The 19,936-nt window shown below is 45.2% G+C and overlaps 1 protein-coding gene across 1 annotated transcript; it reads right to left on the bottom strand.

The window, feature by feature from the left end:
* Positions 1-3,039: 3,039 nt before the first annotated feature.
* LOC146181513 (protein limb expression 1 homolog) lies at positions 3,040-15,853 on the bottom strand. Its single transcript, XM_084576574.1, has 4 exons — positions 15,407-15,853; positions 10,239-10,381; positions 7,145-7,285; positions 3,040-4,712 (listed from the first exon to the last, which is right to left on the bottom strand). Exons 1-4 carry the CDS (start codon positions 15,642-15,644, stop codon positions 4,317-4,319), a joined length of 918 nt encoding a protein of 305 aa, XP_084432700.1. The 5' UTR covers positions 15,645-15,853; the 3' UTR covers positions 3,040-4,316.
* Between the last annotated feature and the right edge of the window lie 4,083 nt (positions 15,854-19,936).

The following is a 19,936-nucleotide window of genomic DNA, read 5'->3' as shown; positions in this document are numbered from 1 at the left end:
GCTAATAGTGAGGTTGCGATCTCGCAAGAACTTGCAAGCCCCTCACCTGGCATATTCTATGCTGTGACAACCATCTCCAACAACAGGGCCATGGATCACCAGTGCTCCTACTCCAGACACAGTCGCTGTGGGCTCCAAACTTTTGAGAAAGACTGCACGCTTTCTCCTTTAGTTTCAGCTAGAATATCATTAGATTGCATTTCATGTCTAACATACGTGCAAATTTCATGCACTTCTATGTAAACAGCCCCCTTAACAGACTTAAATTGTTATTGGCATTATTATTAATTATTATTAATTAAATTGTTACCTTTATTAGCATGTTATTAGCAAAAGTGCACTATGGTGGACAGTGGAAGGAAACAGCCAGTTACCACAGCCAGATTTCTTTAGGCTATACACAATGACATATCACATTAACTTGCAGCTGATGCTTCTGCAGATACTCAGACACATAAACTACCCTTGAACAATGCTTTCTCTTCCAACTCGCGCAGGTGGCAGTGGCTATTTTTAAGAGAAGCCTCTATACCGTGACACCGTTAATGGTTCATTACACCATATATATTAGCAGTGATCTGAGAATAAATTACAGCATTTTTTTTTGTTCCCAATTTCGCTATGCAGATGGGTGCACTAATTTTGCTTACGTAACTTAAGGATGACAGGTTCTCTATACTCTTGCTTGTGTTGGAACAGAAAAAAGGTACAAAATTATGCTCAATGGTTTGCAGTCATGGCTCATCCTCACTTCACAAACAATTTAGACCATCTGCACCTCATAGCCCAGGAAGGCAAAAAGGAAAGGTTGCAATGGATTAAGACCAAATGCCAGCTGCACTATATCAAGACAGCACAAAGAGAAGAATCACAGACTAGGAAGAAAAGAGAAGCACATGGCAGCAATCACAAGTGGCTTGACGATTCCCTCCTCCTTCCCCCCTTCCCTCACTGCGGCACACACCACTCACTTGACCAGCGCTTCATGGCAAATACATGAATCGCATCACAGACTAGATTACCACAGCATGAATGCCGTGCATTGAGGGTGCAATCTGGCACCGAAAGCACGGCCACACACATCTTATCTCACTCGGCGCTGAGACAACCGCACACCAGCTGGTCTTCAAAATTCCCCTTTCCGCAATAAAATAAAGAAAACAGGTATAATATACACATATGTATATATATATTATAAAGCAAATGCAGCATCGGGGTGTAAAGATAAAATTACAAGCATAGATAAAGTCTTCCTTTCTCAAATGACCACGCACTTGGCTAACATGAGATGGTTGATAAAGTTAGCATACTCTTCTGCTACTTTTTCAACTCTACAAACAAGCAAATGCAACTAGCATACAAAGGGACAGCAACACTATACTCATAAGGAGCACAGGTGTGCTTGAACTCAGCCAGCCATGCTAACGCAACTGCGATTCGGCAAGATCTCTCAGAGAAGTAGACTTCTCAAAAAGGCAACACTCATTATATATGCACTCAATCAAGCAAGCTGCAACTGGGTTCAAGCTCGCTCTTCAAAAATTTCCACCGTGCTCAGCATGCCTTACGCGACAAAATCACTCTTTTATTTTTGTCATAAATCCGTTCGCACTTCGTTACGCTACAGGCCTACTTTCCCATCTGTACAAAAGTCAGTGCGATTCAAGCATTAGTTATCAAACAGTCGTAAGAAAAAGAACACAAATAAATATGGCAGTCAAGAACAAAAATGTAAAAATCGCATCAAGACGCACTCTGAAACTTCAGCACCAGCATATACACAAAACTATCTCAATTCAATGACCAGTGTTCTACACATCACAAATGTCCATCAGCATGAGGTCTCACTGGAAAGTGGACATTCAGCCCGCGCTGCGATCCTCCCAGCACAAAATGAGCATCTTTTTACAAATGCCACCCTGTCTCTACAGCTGCACAACTGGCATTCGTCTGTCTTGGCATAGGTAGGCACTCTGCCAACTCATCACAGGTATGTGCGGAATCCAGACATCCAACGAGGTGGACCTTTCAGGCCTTTGCCAACAGCTTCGTGTCAATGAAATGCCTCATAAGCAGGTAGAGTTTCCAGCATTCCCCGCTTTAGAGTACTCTTCATAGTGTTCAACAAGTCGTCTCAGTCCCGCACTTCAAGAACACCTTCAGCGGCCAGTACTGCTAATCAGTACTTGTGCCAATGCAGAAATTGCTAAATCTGCAACGTTTTAGCGCCAAGGCTCTGTTGTAAGCAACACCAAAATAACCGCTCAAGCGTGGCAGCAAATGTGAATGCAAAAAGCTTAAATGCAAGTGAACACAATAAATATTTCTGCACTTGAATAATTATCAACAGAACATCGCACAGCCATCTTAGAAGAGTACTGACACAAAATTTTCAACATCTCCTCCGGTGGCAATTAACATTTGCAAGTAGAAAACTGCAATTGATGAGTAAATATCGGCATTTAATACAAATAGTTGTGGATTAGGGTAAAAAGGATACTCAGTAAATTACCAAGCACGGCAAAATATGCAGCTGGTAATCAAGTAATCCGGCAAACTTGTGCCACTTCATTGAAATGCCAGTGCCATAAATATGCCACCAAAAGCAGCCAATATCTGATAAAACTCCTCTCCTAATGTCACAGAACATCGCGGATATCATACAGAGTACTTAATAATCTCAAACACGTTTTTAAGGCAATTTTTTAGTGTTCGAATGAAAAAATTCAGATATGCTAAGCTCCCTCCATTATTGCCTAGAAGTGTCCTCAGAGATATGCAGGAACTCGGTCCCACACAGTCCGCTGAAATGGTTTTGTGTCAGTACTCATCCAAGACTGCCAGGCCCCAAAAGTGTGCACGGCCATCTACGCATAAGGTGTGCACAGATTACAATAGCCACATACAAGCAGATCTACTTCCAATCAGCAGCAAAATGCTGCATGCAATCAACCCAGCATTCAGCAGAATTCTAATTGGCACAGGAAGTGGCAAGCCTGCCCTGAAACAAACAAATGTTGATCAAGCTTCAACAATCACGAGTATTCTTTTTCTTGCACTTATTTCCCTTTTTCTTTTGAGTATTCTTTCTTAGGCAGTGAGTATCAATCAAGACACAACATTCAAAGGTAAGAGCAAAACAGCCCGAAACAATAAAAAGTGGACCAGACGAATACACTAAACATCTACAATGAAGTCTTTATGCCTGTCTGGTAAATTTTAAGTCTGTTACAGACAGCTCCTTGCCATTTGATGCAGGGATCAAAGCCTGATGGCAGTTGTGCACTGGTACACAAGTTCAGCATTCATTTGGCTTATGTGCACTGAAAATATCCTGATAAAATCATTGTAAAAAAGAGAGCCACATGAGTATTTTTTTCCTCGGCATAAACCATCTTCCATGGCACTCAGATACGCCTAGCAAAAATACAATTTGGCACAAAGCAGCAAGCTAGCGACAAAGGCTGCTAGATAAATTATTTAGCCATATATACCCTAAGCATCAAGGAGATATCATTGTTTGCCCATTTATAAAGCTGGTCTTTAAGCAGCTCAGTTCTACTAAATTGTCGAGCCCAGCTTAGGTCACCTGGCAAACAAAAAGTTTGCATGTTAAAAAGCCTCAGTGGTGGCAGGCAAGCCTCACCCACATGCTCAGCACAGGAGAGCAAAGTGTGTCAAAACAACCACCCTATCAAGTAAATAAAAAGGCAGAGGCAGGAAAAGCCTACCTTTGGTCCCATGTGTTGCCAACAGCAGCACCAGTATGGCCACATCACCAATAGAGAAAATTGTGCTAGGAGCGACCAATAACAACTCCTTAAATGGCTTCAGTCACTAACCTGCAGTTTCTACTCCAGCAGTGCAACACTACCGAGTTTTCAACAGAGCTCAAAAAAGATGAGGCACTTCAGTGGCTAGTCATTGCTGAGCACTATAGTGTAAGCCTCGATGCCCACGTGGGTTCGACATACATGGGCAGTGACAAAGTTACTGGCTTCTTGTGTTTGTTGGCAGCAGCAGCAGTCCGAGTATGGGCACTCTAGTTGTACTTGAACTGTCTTCTGCAAGAGCGACGCATTTGTGCCCAAATACGATCCCATCACAACCCAATTGCATTCACAGCAGAGTTGCCAGCATAGGCAGTATAAGCAAAGAAGCACTTGAAAGACCTTGACGGCTGAGCATGAGGCAGCCTGCGTATATCGAAGGCATCACAGCAGGGGAATGGTACTGCTGAGTCGATATGACAATGCCCTTCCTCTGTTCAGAAGCAGGCTGCCAGCCCACACTGCTGAAAGCGGCCAGGGCGGGGCTCAGGGACTCACGGTCGGGCCATCAGCACTCATGCGGGCAGCAAGCGCCAGGATGCGCTGCTTCTCCAGGGGAAAGCGCAGCTCGCGGCCCGCAAGTCGCGCCGCCTCAAGCTCAGCCCTGGCAGCAGCGGCCTCAGCAGCCACACGACCGGTACCAAGCTGTCGCTCGCGTGCCGCCCAGTCGAGCGCCATTTGGGAGCGAAGCTCATCATCCAGCGGCCGGCGTGAGTAGTGCGCAAGCACCTCCTGGCGCGAGCACTGCCGTTCGCGCATCGCCTTCAGCGAGCCATTCCAGTGCAGCAGCTGGAAGACACTCATCAGCTCCTGGAACTCGAGCATGGTGCGGCCGCGGTTCGCCTCTAGCATGAAGCGGAATGCCTCGACGCCTTGACTGCCCTGAAAAGCAGAATTAAATAGTGCACTTTGAATAGCGCCCTCGGAGAATGGGTGCGTCAGAAATACCATTTTTGTGCCCTTCAAGACAGAGCTCTTTTTTCCATACTTAAAAGGGTCATGCCAGGTCATCCACTATATGACAGGTTTTGGCTTGTGGCAGATAATACTGGACATATTTATTCTATTTCCAAAATTTTAGCACCCTAGGAGCATTCCTTATTTCGAAATAAGTGGCTGAAGTTGATACCGCAAAGCTCCTCCCACCAGCAACGATCAACATGTTGAAATGCTTGATGACATCACAGAGCGGCACTGGCCACCGTATCGTCTACTGCTGTTCCGGCACCGATAAGCTAATGATACATTACTCTGTTCGCGCTTGCTAACATGATTCCCAATCAGTGTACTCAGCATGCTTTCTGTAGCATGCAGACTGTCGTGAAGCGCGATTTAGTTCTTGCCCAGGCATCCACCTTCGGCACGACTGCTACCATCGGCCGATGGCAGCACTGTCCCCACCGCCTTAAACACTGCTGCGCCGGCCGCGCCGGCCGTGCCTTCAGCGCAAGCCGTCCGTCAAATGTGCAAAAGCCATATTTGGCCCAAAACAAGGAGTCGAGAAGAACATGACTGAAGTTTATAAACGGATGCAGTGAACAAGCTTAGTTGTGGTGGTGAAACATTTTTTCTATTGTTACTTCCTCAGAGTGCGAACCTGGCACTAGACAGGAAGAGAGGTCTATCGGGTGCACAAGCCTGATTGCAGGTGACTCTGCGATATGACGCATCACGTGCTTAATATAGGATAGCATTTGCAATAGTGGCAACACCACGAGGGTGTGGGGGGTATGTCTGCATTGGACGCAGACCTAAAGGAGGTGCAGCTGCAGCGTCGGAGGTGTGTGACGAAACGACTTCAGTGGTGACATTGCATCAGTCGCTCCGCACTGGACTTCCTCACGTTTATTGCTCAGTGGGATGCAAATATTTGTGAAGATATCCTCGTCTCATGAAGAAAGATAAGTGTGTGTGTGTGTGGGGGGGGCATTCAATATGAAACTGATTAAAACCTACCTGACATCTACAATATGCGAGCACATTCATTTTCAAGACTTCTAGTATTATCTGTTGAACCGAATTGGAAGAAAGCACCGACACTGAAGACACAGACAGTAGCATTCGACCCTTCAAGATTAGAAATTTTTGTTTGCTGTATAAACACTTCAAATCAATGAATGCCTTCACCAATTGTCTTCACAATTCGCACATGCAGTAGTTCTCGACTAGGGTAACACAAGGAGCAATGTCAAGTGATGCTTTGAAAGTATCTTTTTAATATTTGTACACTACTATCCTAAGAAATGTAATTTAGCTGTTTTCCAGTATTTGTGCAAACTGTCATTGTTAGCTGTTCTTTCTATAAGTTCAAGCGGACTCTGTACCACTGACCCCCATGCCCAAGCAGCACTGTTCATATCACTGTAAACGTTTTATTGACTCAAAATTGTTCACAATTCTAGTTACTTTGCTATCAACTGCAGCATTCGTCAGAGACCAAATCTCAGAAAATTCTTTTATGTTTTTTCTAATAGCCATGCCCCATTTACTCAGTGGTTAGGGTGCTGGACTGCTGAACTAATGGACGCAGACTTGATCCTGGCTGCATTCTGATGGAGGCAGAACACAAGGCACCTATGTAATCTGTTGACAATCTCATTTGGATACATGTTCAGCCTCAAAGCACTCCAGACTTGGTGCAATTCGGTCTGCCAGAGACAATGTGCAACATGCGAGGCACGAGGTGAAGGTGCACGGTACAACTGCTTGTAGTGGTGGGCCTTTAATTGCACTCGTAAACCGAGAAGTTCTCAAACTCTTTCTTGCTTCAAAGGTGCCGAATATACACTCGAAATATAAGGCACAGAGTCACCGATGCTAGCACTCACTGGTAAGGTTCTTCTTTACCGAAACGCACATAAAATTCCATTCACAAGCAGTCAACCATGTTCTGTTAAGTCTATGAAAAACCAATCACGTTTCCTTACCGTTCACTCTATCCAAAAATTTGGTTCAGCCAAGTTTGTGTCAGGAAGAGCCTACTGTGTACAGACCACACAGTTCCAACATGCACAGCGTTATGACACTAAACACAAAACTGATTCACTCTGAAATGTGTATACCAAAATTTATTGCAGGGCTCCTGTAAGCACCTATCCTGGAGTGACGGGCACGCAAGTCATGCACATCATGAACGAGCCTTGGCAAAATAGCCATATTCACCAGGCACCAAAATCTGGTGTGCGCTATGCAATCAAAATATTGCATGGAATGGGCCGCAGTCATTGAGCCTTAACTCAGTCATGGCCGAGTATAAACTGCTACACCGCACCAGTGACTGCCAAAATACCTAATGCCAATGAGCCGGTACTCACGCCAAATGAGGCCTTGGCATCATGCACTGCTTGGGCAACAAATTCATCTGAAATGCGCCGGCTTGGGTGTTCGTTGAAGACCGAGTTGACCAGGGCAATTTTGGCTGCACTGCGGCGAGCCTCTGCCTTGGTTGGACAGTTCTGCAAAAAAGAACAAGGCCAGGATAAGAAGCCACATACACCCCTGTCGAAATATGTGCCCCAAGCAGCCACAGCACTGAATTATCTACCAAGTATGTGTGAACGAACATGTAGGTTTTACAGTGAAGAGGCTGTGTAACATGCTTCTACAGTTCAAACTTATTCATATCTCTACTTCCAGAGGAAGTCTATTAATACACAACATTATCAAAGGAACTGTCACCAATGTCATCAATTTCACCCCATAGTGAGTGATATCAGGGCATGGTCTGTTCATTTGTAGCTCTCACTGCACCTTTAAAGCAGTATACGCATTTAATTATGTTATTACACACGAATCATAAAAAAAGGTGCACAGCCTACACCCATCTTCTGTGGTAAAAGCAATGATAAGTAATGCAACCATGAACAAAATATATTGTCACAAATGCAGAAATTCCAGAGCTACAAATTATCCATGTTCTAATCTAATAACCAAAACCCCTTCCATGTTTCAGCAGTTCCTATTACGCTGAGCAATTTCTGGCTCTAATTAAAACATGCTACTATCTATTTTCTATGTGTATTTACTTTAACAGCCCAGTGCACATTCTGCTGACCTTGAGTCAATCGATATCAACAGACAGCAAAAATGCATTAGAATTTTGCAAACTAGTACAACTTAAGAGGAACAATTTTTTTTAATGTGCTTGATGCTCATGGAGCCAGAGCATAACTCTGAATAAACCAAACGTTGAAATTAGTGACTTATCACTGTAGCAGGAAAATTAGTCTAATCATCAGGCAAGCACACTTTACTCACCATGTATGCTGAATAATCCATGCTAAGTATACATCACAATCACAGCATGAAAAATGCATATCAATAAACTGAAGCAGTACAATCTCAAGGCTGGATCAGGAAAGGGGGCTAGTGCTTTTCAATAATAATGCACTTAAGAAAACAATAGATAGATGCTTCTTTGAAGTTTCTAAGATGTTAGGTGAGCAGGTATTAAATGCCTCAAGCAAAAATTAAATGCTCAATTAATCCTTATCGCAGAGATTCTCACAAGGCAGGAGTACATTATTATAAAATGCATCTGATAAATACATCTGACAGATGCAAACATTTTCTGAAATATTCAGCACATTGTACACATTGAAAAATTACTGACCTGCGACGCTGCATGTGTGCAGTCAGAGATGGCACAAATAGTGATGTAAACATGTTCCTTTCTGCATTACAGCGCACAATGAATTCTATAAACTCACTCTAGCACTAGTATTGAATAATGTAGTATATACCTCAGTGATACTGCCTAACATGTTCAAGACGACTTCTGCCCAGTGTCACAGACGAGTTAAAAGAGCCAGTCTGCCAAGTAGAGATACATGATGGTGGAAAATAAGAGCAGAACTGGTGTTTTCTTTGGCAATTTAATTATTTTTAAGTGACAGAGACAACGAGGTCAGGCCCAACAGTGCTGACATGGTGCCCAAACTGTCGCTGTGATGACAGCTGGGTGACATCATCTGGACTGAATACTGCTCCACGTTACTTGAAAAGGACTTAGCACAATCCAGTTATTAAAGTGAAAGCCTTGCTTTCCTCATGAGTGGCTTGAGCAGGATGTGTGAGCAAAAACAATACCACAAAACTCACGCGATTTTGTAACAAATTTGTGACTCAACCATTCCTTGTTCAGCATTCAGGGTGATGTCATACCATTTCACTTCTCACAGAGTGTTTATATGCTAGCTAAGTTGGAGGATAGTTTGCTATGCTGATTCCAACCAACTACATCTGTACCTCAAATTGTGTGCCGTTCATTGTAGTTTCAAACACCCACCAAGTGAAGCACATAACTTCGCTTTTCATTTCCCAAAAACCAAATCAAAGACGTTTAACACTTTGTCAAACTCTCTAGAAGTCCCTTAATGCTAAACTGACAGCAAAATCATACCAAACTATGCCAAACTTCTTTTGCACATCACAATCAGTTTAAGCAGAGTTAAACCCCGCCTAATTTATTTTACGGGATGAAGTATTGGGCATCTTTTTATTTCTTGGTTTCGCCATTGTTAGCCTTTCATTCTTGTGATTACCTGTGTTCTTTTCATCATGTCCTAAAATACTCTGAAAGGAAAGAGCGCCATTATGGTCCCAGCAGCATGGCGACTCACAAGCACATCTACCCGATGGCACCATCTTACTGGGATGATACAGTTGCAGGCATATACGTATCAGATGGCACCAGTTTTCTTTCAGGGACAAGTTCCTTAAAGTTATTCGGACATACTGCGAAGTGCCTGCATAAACAGATTACCCCATTCTGCTGACATAGAAGGCAGCTTCTTAATGCTAAAAAGCAGAAAAAAAAAAAAGAAGTTAAATACACAGGTACCGCCACCATTGGTTCTTTAACCGGGTGAACTGCAGTGACTTCAAGGCATTTTTCCATGTGCAAACCCCTGACACTACTAGCTACACTGCCATTCACATCCTAATGCAATCACAGAGTTCCTCTTGGTCCTGGCATCACAAGTTTGCACTGAGTGACAGGAAAGAGAGTGCTCCATTTTCAGCAACAACCCAATATTTTCAGCAACAAAGGAACTTTTGCTAGCAAAACAAAAAATGTTAAACTGGCCAGATGGAGCCGTACAATCATTACTTGTTTCCTTTCATTACTCCGCAGAAACAACAGTCAAATTGACTGGTTTACTGCAAAAGAGAGTAGCATTCGATTTAATCTAGTATCAAAAACATTTTGAAAAACTGGGCTGATCTTCCGAAGCACACTACCATTTTAGATATGTTGGCATTCATCACTTACTGCACAAGCAATGATTAGTGAAAGCCACTGCACACACTGCCCACCCACACGCTTGCCAGTCACAGCATACAGGACACAAAAAACTGTGCAATGTGATGAACCACCACAGAGGAGTGCAATCTGCAAAAACTCACCTGGAAGCTTCCGAAGCAGCTGCCACCGGGCAGCGTGACGTAGCACACGTAGGGCGGGCTGCAGGCAGGAACCAGCTCGTATGTCACCGGTTCACCGGGACGCTTCATCTGCCAAAATTCCTGCAGAGCCTCCACCACGTTCACTGCGGGCAATGCAAGGAGGAGACATGTGCACATGTTGGCTTTTCAAAACACAGGACCAGGTAGCACAGCAGTGTAATCACAAGGAAGCCACAGCAAGACCACCAAAATTAGGACAAGGCACCTGCTTGCACAAGCCACACCAGAGACAGTGCCGTGCATTCAAAAATGAAAAAGGCAGGTCACAGGATTATGCCGATGCCTCTCTCAATGTTTCCAAACGCCTTCTCACACCAAACTGTTTCTAAGTGCTTCACTCAGTGTGCTGCCGAAATGTACAGAACAGTCCACTGTTAAAGGGAACATGAGACTGCGTGGCTGCCATGCTTTACAAAGCACTGCCAAGAGAGCTAGTGGCAAACAATCGCACAAGGTGCATGCAAAATAAGCACGGCTTGCTGCTCTTCCCCAGCATGCAAATGATGGCACCCATTCTTGCCAGTTGTAGGCGGCAGTGCTTTGCGAAGGGTTTAAGCCATGAGACCGCACGTTCCCCTTAACAATGGACCATACTGTACATTGAACATGTAGGGCTTGGCACCAACAAGATTCACGACAATCAACCAGGCAAGTGCCGTCAATCACCAACCACATCCAAACTAAAAAGACAAAGGTAACAGGGCTGCAGCAACAATGCAGAACTCCTCCAATTTTGGTGGTCAGCACTGAGGGTCGCCGAAGAAGGGGTAGGCAGCGAACGCGATGGTTAGATGGCATCCTCGAGGCACTGCAGATGAAGTTATGTGATGTTAGGAAGATAGTGAGAGACTGGAAAGCGTGGCGTGACATGGTCTATAGGGTCACGAAGAGTCAGACACGACTGAACTGAACTGAACTTCATCATGACCCCCTTTTCCAAGTCTCATTTCCCATACAGTAGAAACTGAGATGAGCTGCTTGAAGAATGATATGTGCTGCTTCACTTCGAGCATGTTTCAAACAATCTTTCCCATGCTGTTAGCGTGAAGTAAGAAATGCAAAAGCTTCTATTGTCCATTACTTCATGGAAACCTCTGTCCCAAAAGAAGTAATTCTTAGTAAAGTAGAGGGCTGGCATCTATTAGCTTCAAAACTGAAAATTCTCTGCAAATTAAAAATATTTCCCTCGTGGAAGGCTTTAATCAGGAACTGACTTCAGTACCCCTGCTCTTCCCGCACAGCCACTGCTTGTAATGAGTGCCCTTGTGATGCTTCGATTAACCAGACATCAAATGTGAGGAATATGTTTTGCTCTAATGATCCCCAGTAACCAAATAATAGAGGCCGGCAAGAGAAGTGAAACTGCTTGTGGATGGAATCTTCATGAGTGCACCAGAACAACAATATTCATGTTTAACTCCCGTAAACCTAAAAACACAACCAAACATCTGCACAGACTACCAAACTACTCAATCTAAATTTGCGCAAGCAACATGACACAAATGTGGTATGTGACAGTGTGCAAGGTTCTGGTGTACCAATTCCATCAATTTAAATCTGTTGGCTTTTGATTCCTTTGCCGAACTTTTCGTGATTATTTTCTACCAGTAGTATGGCCCTCACTTAGTGCTAGTTTTCTTCTAAAAATAGGCATTTAGAAAAAAAAAACCTTTTGAAGAAGATGAAAAAAGAATGTTTATTTACACCTTGAAAGTAATGTGGACTTGGGAGTTTTGTCGGCAAAATAATGTTTTTAAATGTGGTGGATCTCGAGGAGTGATTTTTGATGGCACCACATCACTACTGTCTGTTTCCTAATAAGAAAAATGCACTGCCAAAAGTTTTAATTGCTGCATTAATCATTCATTTTAATGGTGCATTTACTCCTTATGATGGCTGCGAGCTTGTATTCGTGACAATAGCCAACTAAATGGTTAACAAAAATGCAAACAATGATAGTTCAAGAATAGTGTATCACTTCTGCAATCTATAAAAAAAAAAGTGGAAAACAGCAATTCCGTAGTGCCCCACATCATGACAGGTAAATAAAACAGTTAGAATGAGTATTTCCAAACGATCCCAATCTTTGGATAACATACACAACTTCAATCAGTCCTAAAGTTGGGGCTCTATGTAAAGAGAGGTCTAGTAACATACACAACTTCAATCAGCCCTAAAGATGGGGCTCTATGTAAAGAGAGATCTAGTAACATACATAACTTCAATCAGCCCTAAAGTTGGGGCTCTATGTAAAGAGAGGTCTAGTAGTTGAAACTACAGCTTCAGGTTAGGTAACTCCCTGTTATTAAAAACTCACTCCTTTCTTAATACTTCGCTAGTGACGAGTTGAGCAGAACAATACCTATGTTGACATTGATCAGAAAGAGGCTGAGGCCACCAAGGAAAGCTCTTGCATTGACATGAAGAAGCTCCAAGACATAACTTCACTACGTACGAGTGTCCTATATGCTAGTGAATGTCTTTCCATTCATTATGCAACATCCTTTTGCATAAAACATAAGAAATGCTAGGACTAGAAAAGCTCTTCCTAGCAATTTGACAAGCAGCTTAGCTAAGGTCCTCTAACGTTTTTTTTTTTTTTTTACAACGTGAATTTTTGAAGGAAAAGAGTGGAGGTTAAATAACAAGTGAAGATAAACTACACCTGTAGCTACTGAACCTATTGGCAATGCTAAAATGTATTTTAATTGTTTACTAGGAGAGTTTAGCCAGTTCCTCCAGAATAACCTTCTGGCAAACGTTGTCAAACGATTTGTGTATATCGACAGCCAGGAGATAGTTAGGCAGAGCTTTACGATGAGCTTTATTCAGAACTCTTCACAAAAGCCAAAGACAGTCATGAGTCCCGAGGTTAGGGCAGAAGCTGGCCTGGGCTGGAGGATGAAATCCAGGACTGACGTATTCAATGTAGTGACTGATTCGGGTATGCAGCAGGCGCTCGATGAGTTTACAGAGATGTGAAGTCAGGGCGATTGGCACAGATCACTAAAAAGTCGAGGGTTTTTGCCAGGTTTAAGGATAGGGAAAATAAAAGAAAGCCTCACCTACTCTGGGATTGCCCTGCTTTTTCTACTGGACGCTCTGAGATAGAACCCTACCGCCTGAACTACAGTTCCCTTCTAGGAACTGACGCTAACACACAAAAAATATTTGCTAAGTATGGCTCCCTTAATGGCCTGGTCAGAGCAATGTGATTTGAGTGACGACCTGTGCAAACACTTAAGGTTCTGCTTACTCCCCGTTACTCCCATCCATGGCCATGAGCCTTCCTATTTAATAAAGGACTTTCAACTCAACTCAATTGTTTACATGCAGGTCGAGAGAATAAACAAGGAATAACACAAACAATACATAGGCTAGGAACCAACTTATTACTTGCATTTTGAAGCACTTGCATACATTTGTGACAGAAGACATGAAACTAGACTGTTTCTTCACCAGGTGGAAACCTAAATCCTAGGCAAATCTTGCCATTAATGAACTTGTGCTCCTGCTTAAATTTGCCGTCACACGTTTTATTAGCCATTTACTAGTTTACGCATAATTTTTGTAGTCCTTCCCCTGCATGTATAGAGTTCAAATTCTGTTTAGCCCCCTAGCTCCAGTGGTGACATTCTAGAGTGCATCCCCTGCCTGAAAGCAGAAAAAAAAATTGCCATGGACTACATTCTTGGTAGCTTCTTGCTGTTGTCTGAATTAGAGTACACTTATTCAACATTAATTAGCATGCATGCACATATATGAATGCCAAGTGAGGCTTTTGCTAGCTGCTAACAATAATGACTGTGCCATGTTCTACCAATTACCGGTTAAGTCTGCAAAGGCTTTCTTCTGTACCTTAATGACTGGCAAGGTCGTCATTTATATTGTTTGTTTTTTAATCTGATGTACTGGCTGATAACCGAGGTCTAGAGTGACAATAGAGAACTACCACAGTCACGACAGGTGTATGAAGCCAGAGTCCACCAGGTGGGATGTCTCTCTAGTGTTGATCGCAAATTCTGTCGAAGGCATATAAATGCTTTAGCTATAGTCCTTCCTCCAAGTTTAGCCAGCAGCATATAGTAACATTTCGTTTTAACAAACTGATTCCTATCCAGCATGCTCTGACCACAGGGCTCAGCTTGTACCTCAAGTTCCAGCTGCTTATAATTTAAAGCATCGGAGACAAAAGTTGGCATCAAACTTAGCAGTGCACTGTGGGCATGGTTCAGGTAGGTAGGCATGAAGAGAGTGCACAAATGTCTATCTTCTTACAGCAGCACACAGAAAATTTCAAAACTGGAATTCATTTTCAACCCTTGAAGTTAAGATACTGTGTTCCATAGCGATGGTTTCACAAGTAGCAATACCAAGCGTTACAGCATATAAATGATGTATCGATCGAAGTGCTCCCGCACCCTGTCGTAGCCAGATAAAAGAGCGAAACATGCAACGCCCGACTACTGTGCCAGAGTTCCCGGGTTCGATCCCGACCACGGCAGCTGTGTTTCAATGGAGGCGAAATGAAGTGGCGTCCGTGTGCTCTGCGATGTCAGAGCACGTTAAAGATCCCCAGATGGTTGAAATTACTCCGTAGCCCTCCACTACATCTCCCCTTTCTTTCTTTCCACTTTCACTCCCACCTTCCTCCCTTCCCTTACGGCGCGGTTCAGGTGTCCACAAAGCAAGTGTGACAGATACTGCGCCTTTCCATTCTTGTGAACCAATTATATATAATGTGAATCGCTTTCCAACGCGCAGCTAAGCGAGCTGTGAAGTGTCGTGAATGAAATGACAGAATTCAGTCCTCTAGCGTGACCAGCGCCAACCCGGAGAGATGCGTGCATGAGCCTCGGCACAGACGGGCAGTGTACTGCACTGCGATGCCGCGGATGAGTCGGACAGAAAAGGATCGTCGACCGTCGCTCTTGTTGGCGAACTCAGCTGAAGAACGCGTCTCAGCACGTGCGCGAGCGCTGCCACCCGAATAACCGGTCTCGGCCCGCGCGACGGCCGACGACCCTCCCTGGGCCGCCGGCCGAGACGAACGACCCCTTTATGGCGAGTGGGTCAGGGGCGGCGGCGGCGTGATCGCGTTGGCCTACCTCGGCTGCAGCCCTGGGGGCCCCGGGCGAAGCTCTCCACCACAGCGTCGACGGCCTCGCGAAGCATCGCCTTGGCCCGCTGGTCAGCGTCGCGCTGTTGCTGCTGCGAAGAAGCCGTCGATGCCGACGATCCGGCGCCGCCGCCGCCGCGACGGCCGCCAGCGCACTGCAGCGACGTCGTCGTCGCCGCTTCGGCGTCGGCCGCGCTCCAGCCGAACCCCGCTGCCGCACGCATCATTGCCACAGCTGGACGACGCGACGACACGGGAAGCGTGGGTGAAAACTGCCGCCGCACCAGCAGCAGTGCGAAAGCACACGTGGGAACGCGCTCTTCGCCAGCCGAGTCCCGCTGACAAGCACAACCAAAACACAACACAGATGCGCCGACAGATGGTCCCGACGCCAGACGGGGGCAGACGCTCCAGACGCTCTCTGCGCTGGCGGAGGCAGGCGGTGCCAGCGGCGGCGCGCTCCGGATGACTGGGGAAAGGGTAGACAGAGAAAAGCGAGGAGGACAGATAGAAGAGAGGGCAAGTAGAGGAGGGGCACAAAGTGGAGTAATATAAACTGTGTACGGTCCAGAGGTTGGTGCTGCCCAGCGCCATGGTTGTTCCCACGAGGGCGCAGTAGTTTAAAAACCTGTCTTAACGACTGCGCGTTCTCCAAGGTCGCTTTTATTTTTTTATGTCGCAAGTCGTGCATGGCTAGTCGAGCTTAACGCCGCTATCTGTTACGAAAAGAGCACGAGTGAAATGCTGTACTCGTCTGACCGCAACAGAGGGAGTGTATACATACTCATTTCTGCAACGGTGCTTCGCTCGGTTTAACACCTCGATGCGCAGGCAGTTTAAACCATAGAGTTAATCTGACTCGATCCTTCTTTTTTTTTTCGATCCTTACACAACTTTTTTCACGAAAGCGTTCTATGTACTGTGAGCATGCCGTGCATGCAGAGCGGCAGAGCCTCGTGAATTTCACATTATACAGTCGTTAGTTCTGTATGTCTATTTTATTTGAATTCCATACCTGTGCCTCGTCACCAATTGATTCGACCTGCACGCCGCTGAAGCTACGTTATAACCACCAACATTTTCCCTGTGCCTGAAGTTATATATCGTACGTGCTACCATGTAACGGTGCTAAATCACATATTGCGCGTACTGTACATATCCAAGCGAAATTGGTCGACGGAGAAATTGGCGTCGGTACCTGACTGGGCAGAGCTCTGCAGCCAGTATACATTCTCGGCTAGACAACGCATGCCTAAAGGTCGGGCATGGGTGGTACTCCATATTACACTGATTAATAGTCGGCCAGACTTTATAACAATCGACAAATGGTACGAAATTAGTCTGCACCCAGTACTCGAGAGCCAAACATGGTCCAAAGTAGGGCCGCGGTTGGCTATCCACGAGGTTGGCCAAATACTTTGAGCCATCCACAACTCAAGCATAATATTCGGACAGAAATTTATAACAAAGTTGAGAGCCTAATACACTGGTCATAAAATTTATTAAATCAGGCCTGCTACTTTCTGTGAACTCCGACATGCAATACTAAAAAGTAAAATGAATAGGATTTGGAAATGCACATTCTATATGTGCATGTATTGTCTTAAGCAATTATAATTTCCATAACGTTCGCACAAAGGAGGCAGAACGACCTTTTGAAATAAAAATTATTACCAATATTATCTCGACCTCCTTTATTTTTCATTTTTGCTGAACTGAACTCTCGACTCGCGAGTCACTCACTGAAAGTTGCTGTTGTATATGTGTGTGCACGCGCGCCGCATGCTACTATTAGTAAAATGTTTCGGCTGCGAAAAGGCGTCCATGTGCTCTGCGACGTCTAGTGCACGTTAAAGATGCCCAGGTTGGTGGTCGAAATTGCTATGTAGCTCCCCACTACAGCTCCTTTTTCTCTCTTTCCACTTTCACTCCCACCTTTCTCCATTCCCTTACGACGCGGTTTAGGTGTCACGGGAAAATATGACAGATACTGCGCCTTTCCTTTCCTGTAAATTAGTTTATTTATTTATTTATTGTTTCTCGGTATTTCTTGTCGCCATAGAAATGTTTGTGTTAATTACCCAACTAAAGAAACGATTTTGGCCTTATGCTGATCCTGCATCAATATACACCCTGGCCGAGCTCTAATGTTGGGCCGATCGTTGAAATTAATGGTTATTCGCCTACCGAACGTTGCCTGAAATTTTGATGGATGCGGAACGAAGTGTCGTCCGCGTGCTGTGCGATGTCAGTGCACGTTAAAGATCCCCAGATGGTCTTTACTCCGAAGCCTTCCACTGCAGCACCCCTTTCTCGCTTTCCGCTTTCACTCCAACCTTCCTCCCTTTCCTTACGACGCGGTTCACGTGTCCACAGAACAAGTGTGACAGGTACTGCGCCTTTCCTTTCCTGTAAACCAATTATTATTATTATTATTATTATTATTATTATTATTATTATTATTATTATTGCGAAAACAACACTATGCTAGTCGTCGAGCAATTTCGCGTGCCACAGCTTGGGCCAAGTTGCGCATGCGCGAGTAGCCGCGGGACGCCAGAGGCAGCTGCTGGTAACGTTACTAGATAGGACCCTATCTAGTAAGTGACCCTAGAGTGAGTGAGTGAGTGAATAAACTTTATTAAAGCGCGACGTAGTCGGAACTGCCGAAGCAGCACTGCCGCGCGCTCTGCCGGTACCGGAGAAGTGACATCATAACCACAGCCGGCGCCAGCTGCGCATCTCTCTCGGTTGGTTGTGCGAAGAGGTGCGTGCGGCCAGAATAGACCAATTATGGAGGAGAGCTCGGCCGCTGCTCAGAGCGTAGCCCAAGCTATATCCTAAGCGTAGCTATGCAGCTGTTGCTTTCGCAACCCAACTAGGTTTAACCAGAGCCACTGCATGTATTATTATTTACCCGCTGACATTACTGGCAGGAAACGTTCTGAAATGTTTATTTCGACCTCAATGGCAAAATTGGGGGAACGGGAAAGTCCCCTCACCACTGCGATGCAACGGGTTTGCCCCTCCCCCCCTTCTAAGACAAAATCCTGCTGACGCCCATGTGTAGTGCAATGTTTTGTAATTGCTCCTTTCGTTAAAGCATTTCTGCAGATGGCAATACATGTGAAGTCAAAATGGCAAATAACGTACGGCAGTTTCGCACAGTAATGAATGTCAATACTGACGCCATCTTTTCTGAACATCTGAAGGTTCCGAAGCTAAAAAATAGTTCCCTATGGACCAGAAATGTCCACTGAACACTCCGTTGAGATTCAAACATCCGCCCATCACTCTGAACGTTTATGGGATCATGTGCCCCCTCGCTGGCAATATTTGTACTCAAGTGCATATATGTTTATTTGAATATGATTTGTCCCACTTGTCTGTCCCACTTGTTCTGTGGATCTGACCGCGCCGTAAGTGAAGGGAGAAAGGTGGGAGTGAAAGTGGAAAGAGAGGAAAGAGGAGCCGTACTGGAGGGCTGAGGAGTAATTTCGACATCGCACAGTGGGCGGAGGTGGTGAAGGGTGGCTGTTCCTGGCCCTACAGGGCTGGGACTGGTAGGTCAACGCCGCTTGCGGGGGGGGGGGGGGGTAGCCTGCCACTGAATTTTTTATCTGTTGTAGGCCATCAATGCACCCACCACCGCTTAGGTGGTGGACAACGGCTGTTCCGGTGCGCGTCTTCCTCTTCCTCTCCCTCTTCATTTTCTTTCTTCTCTACTTTCTCTCCTGTCCGCACGAGGCAGCGGGGGTGGGGTCGCCCCGCCGGGGTGGTGCAGTGGTAAGACGCCCGACTACTGTGCCGGAGTACCCGGGTTCGAACCCGACCTCGGCGGCTGCGTTTCGATGGAGGCGAAACGATGAGGTGTCCGTGTGCTGTGCGATGTCAGCGCACGTTAAAGATCCCCAGGTGGTCGAAATTACTCCGTAGCCCTCCACTACGGCTCCTCCTTCTCGCTTTCCACTTTCACTCCCATCTTCCTCCCTTCCTTTACGGCGCGGTTCAGGTGTCCACAGCAAACAAGTGAGACAGTTACTGAGCCTTTCCCTTCCTGTGAACCAATTAAAAGATTAAAAGAAGGCAGCGGGGGTGGCTGCAGCTACAGAGCCAATAGCAGGCCCGTGCATTTTCTTTTCCTTCTTCCTACAGCCACAACAACAACGATATCGCACTGCACACGGATGCCTCTTCGTTTCGCCACCATTGAAATAATAATAATAATAATAATAATAATAATAATAATAATAATAATAATAATAATAATAATAATAATAATAATAATAATTGGTTCACAGGAAGGGAAAGGCGCAGTATCTGTCACACTTGCTCTGTGGACACCTCAACCACGCCGTAAGTGAAGGGAGGAAGGGAAGAGTGAAAGTGGTAAGAGAGAAAGGGGAGCCGTAGCGGAGGGCTACAGAGTAATTTCAACCACCCGGGGATCTTTAACGTGCGCTGTCATCGCACAGCACACGGAGGCCATTTCGTTTCGCCTCCATCAAAACGCAGCCGC

This window comes from Amblyomma maculatum, chromosome 8, assembly GCF_055883805.1.
Source record: "Amblyomma maculatum isolate TAMU_Amacu chromosome 8, ASM5588380v1, whole genome shotgun sequence".
Classification (NCBI taxonomy): Eukaryota; Metazoa; Arthropoda; class Arachnida; order Ixodida; family Ixodidae; genus Amblyomma; species Amblyomma maculatum.
Note: the sequence above shows the minus strand (reverse complement) of the source record. Positions and strands in the feature narration are given on the sequence as shown.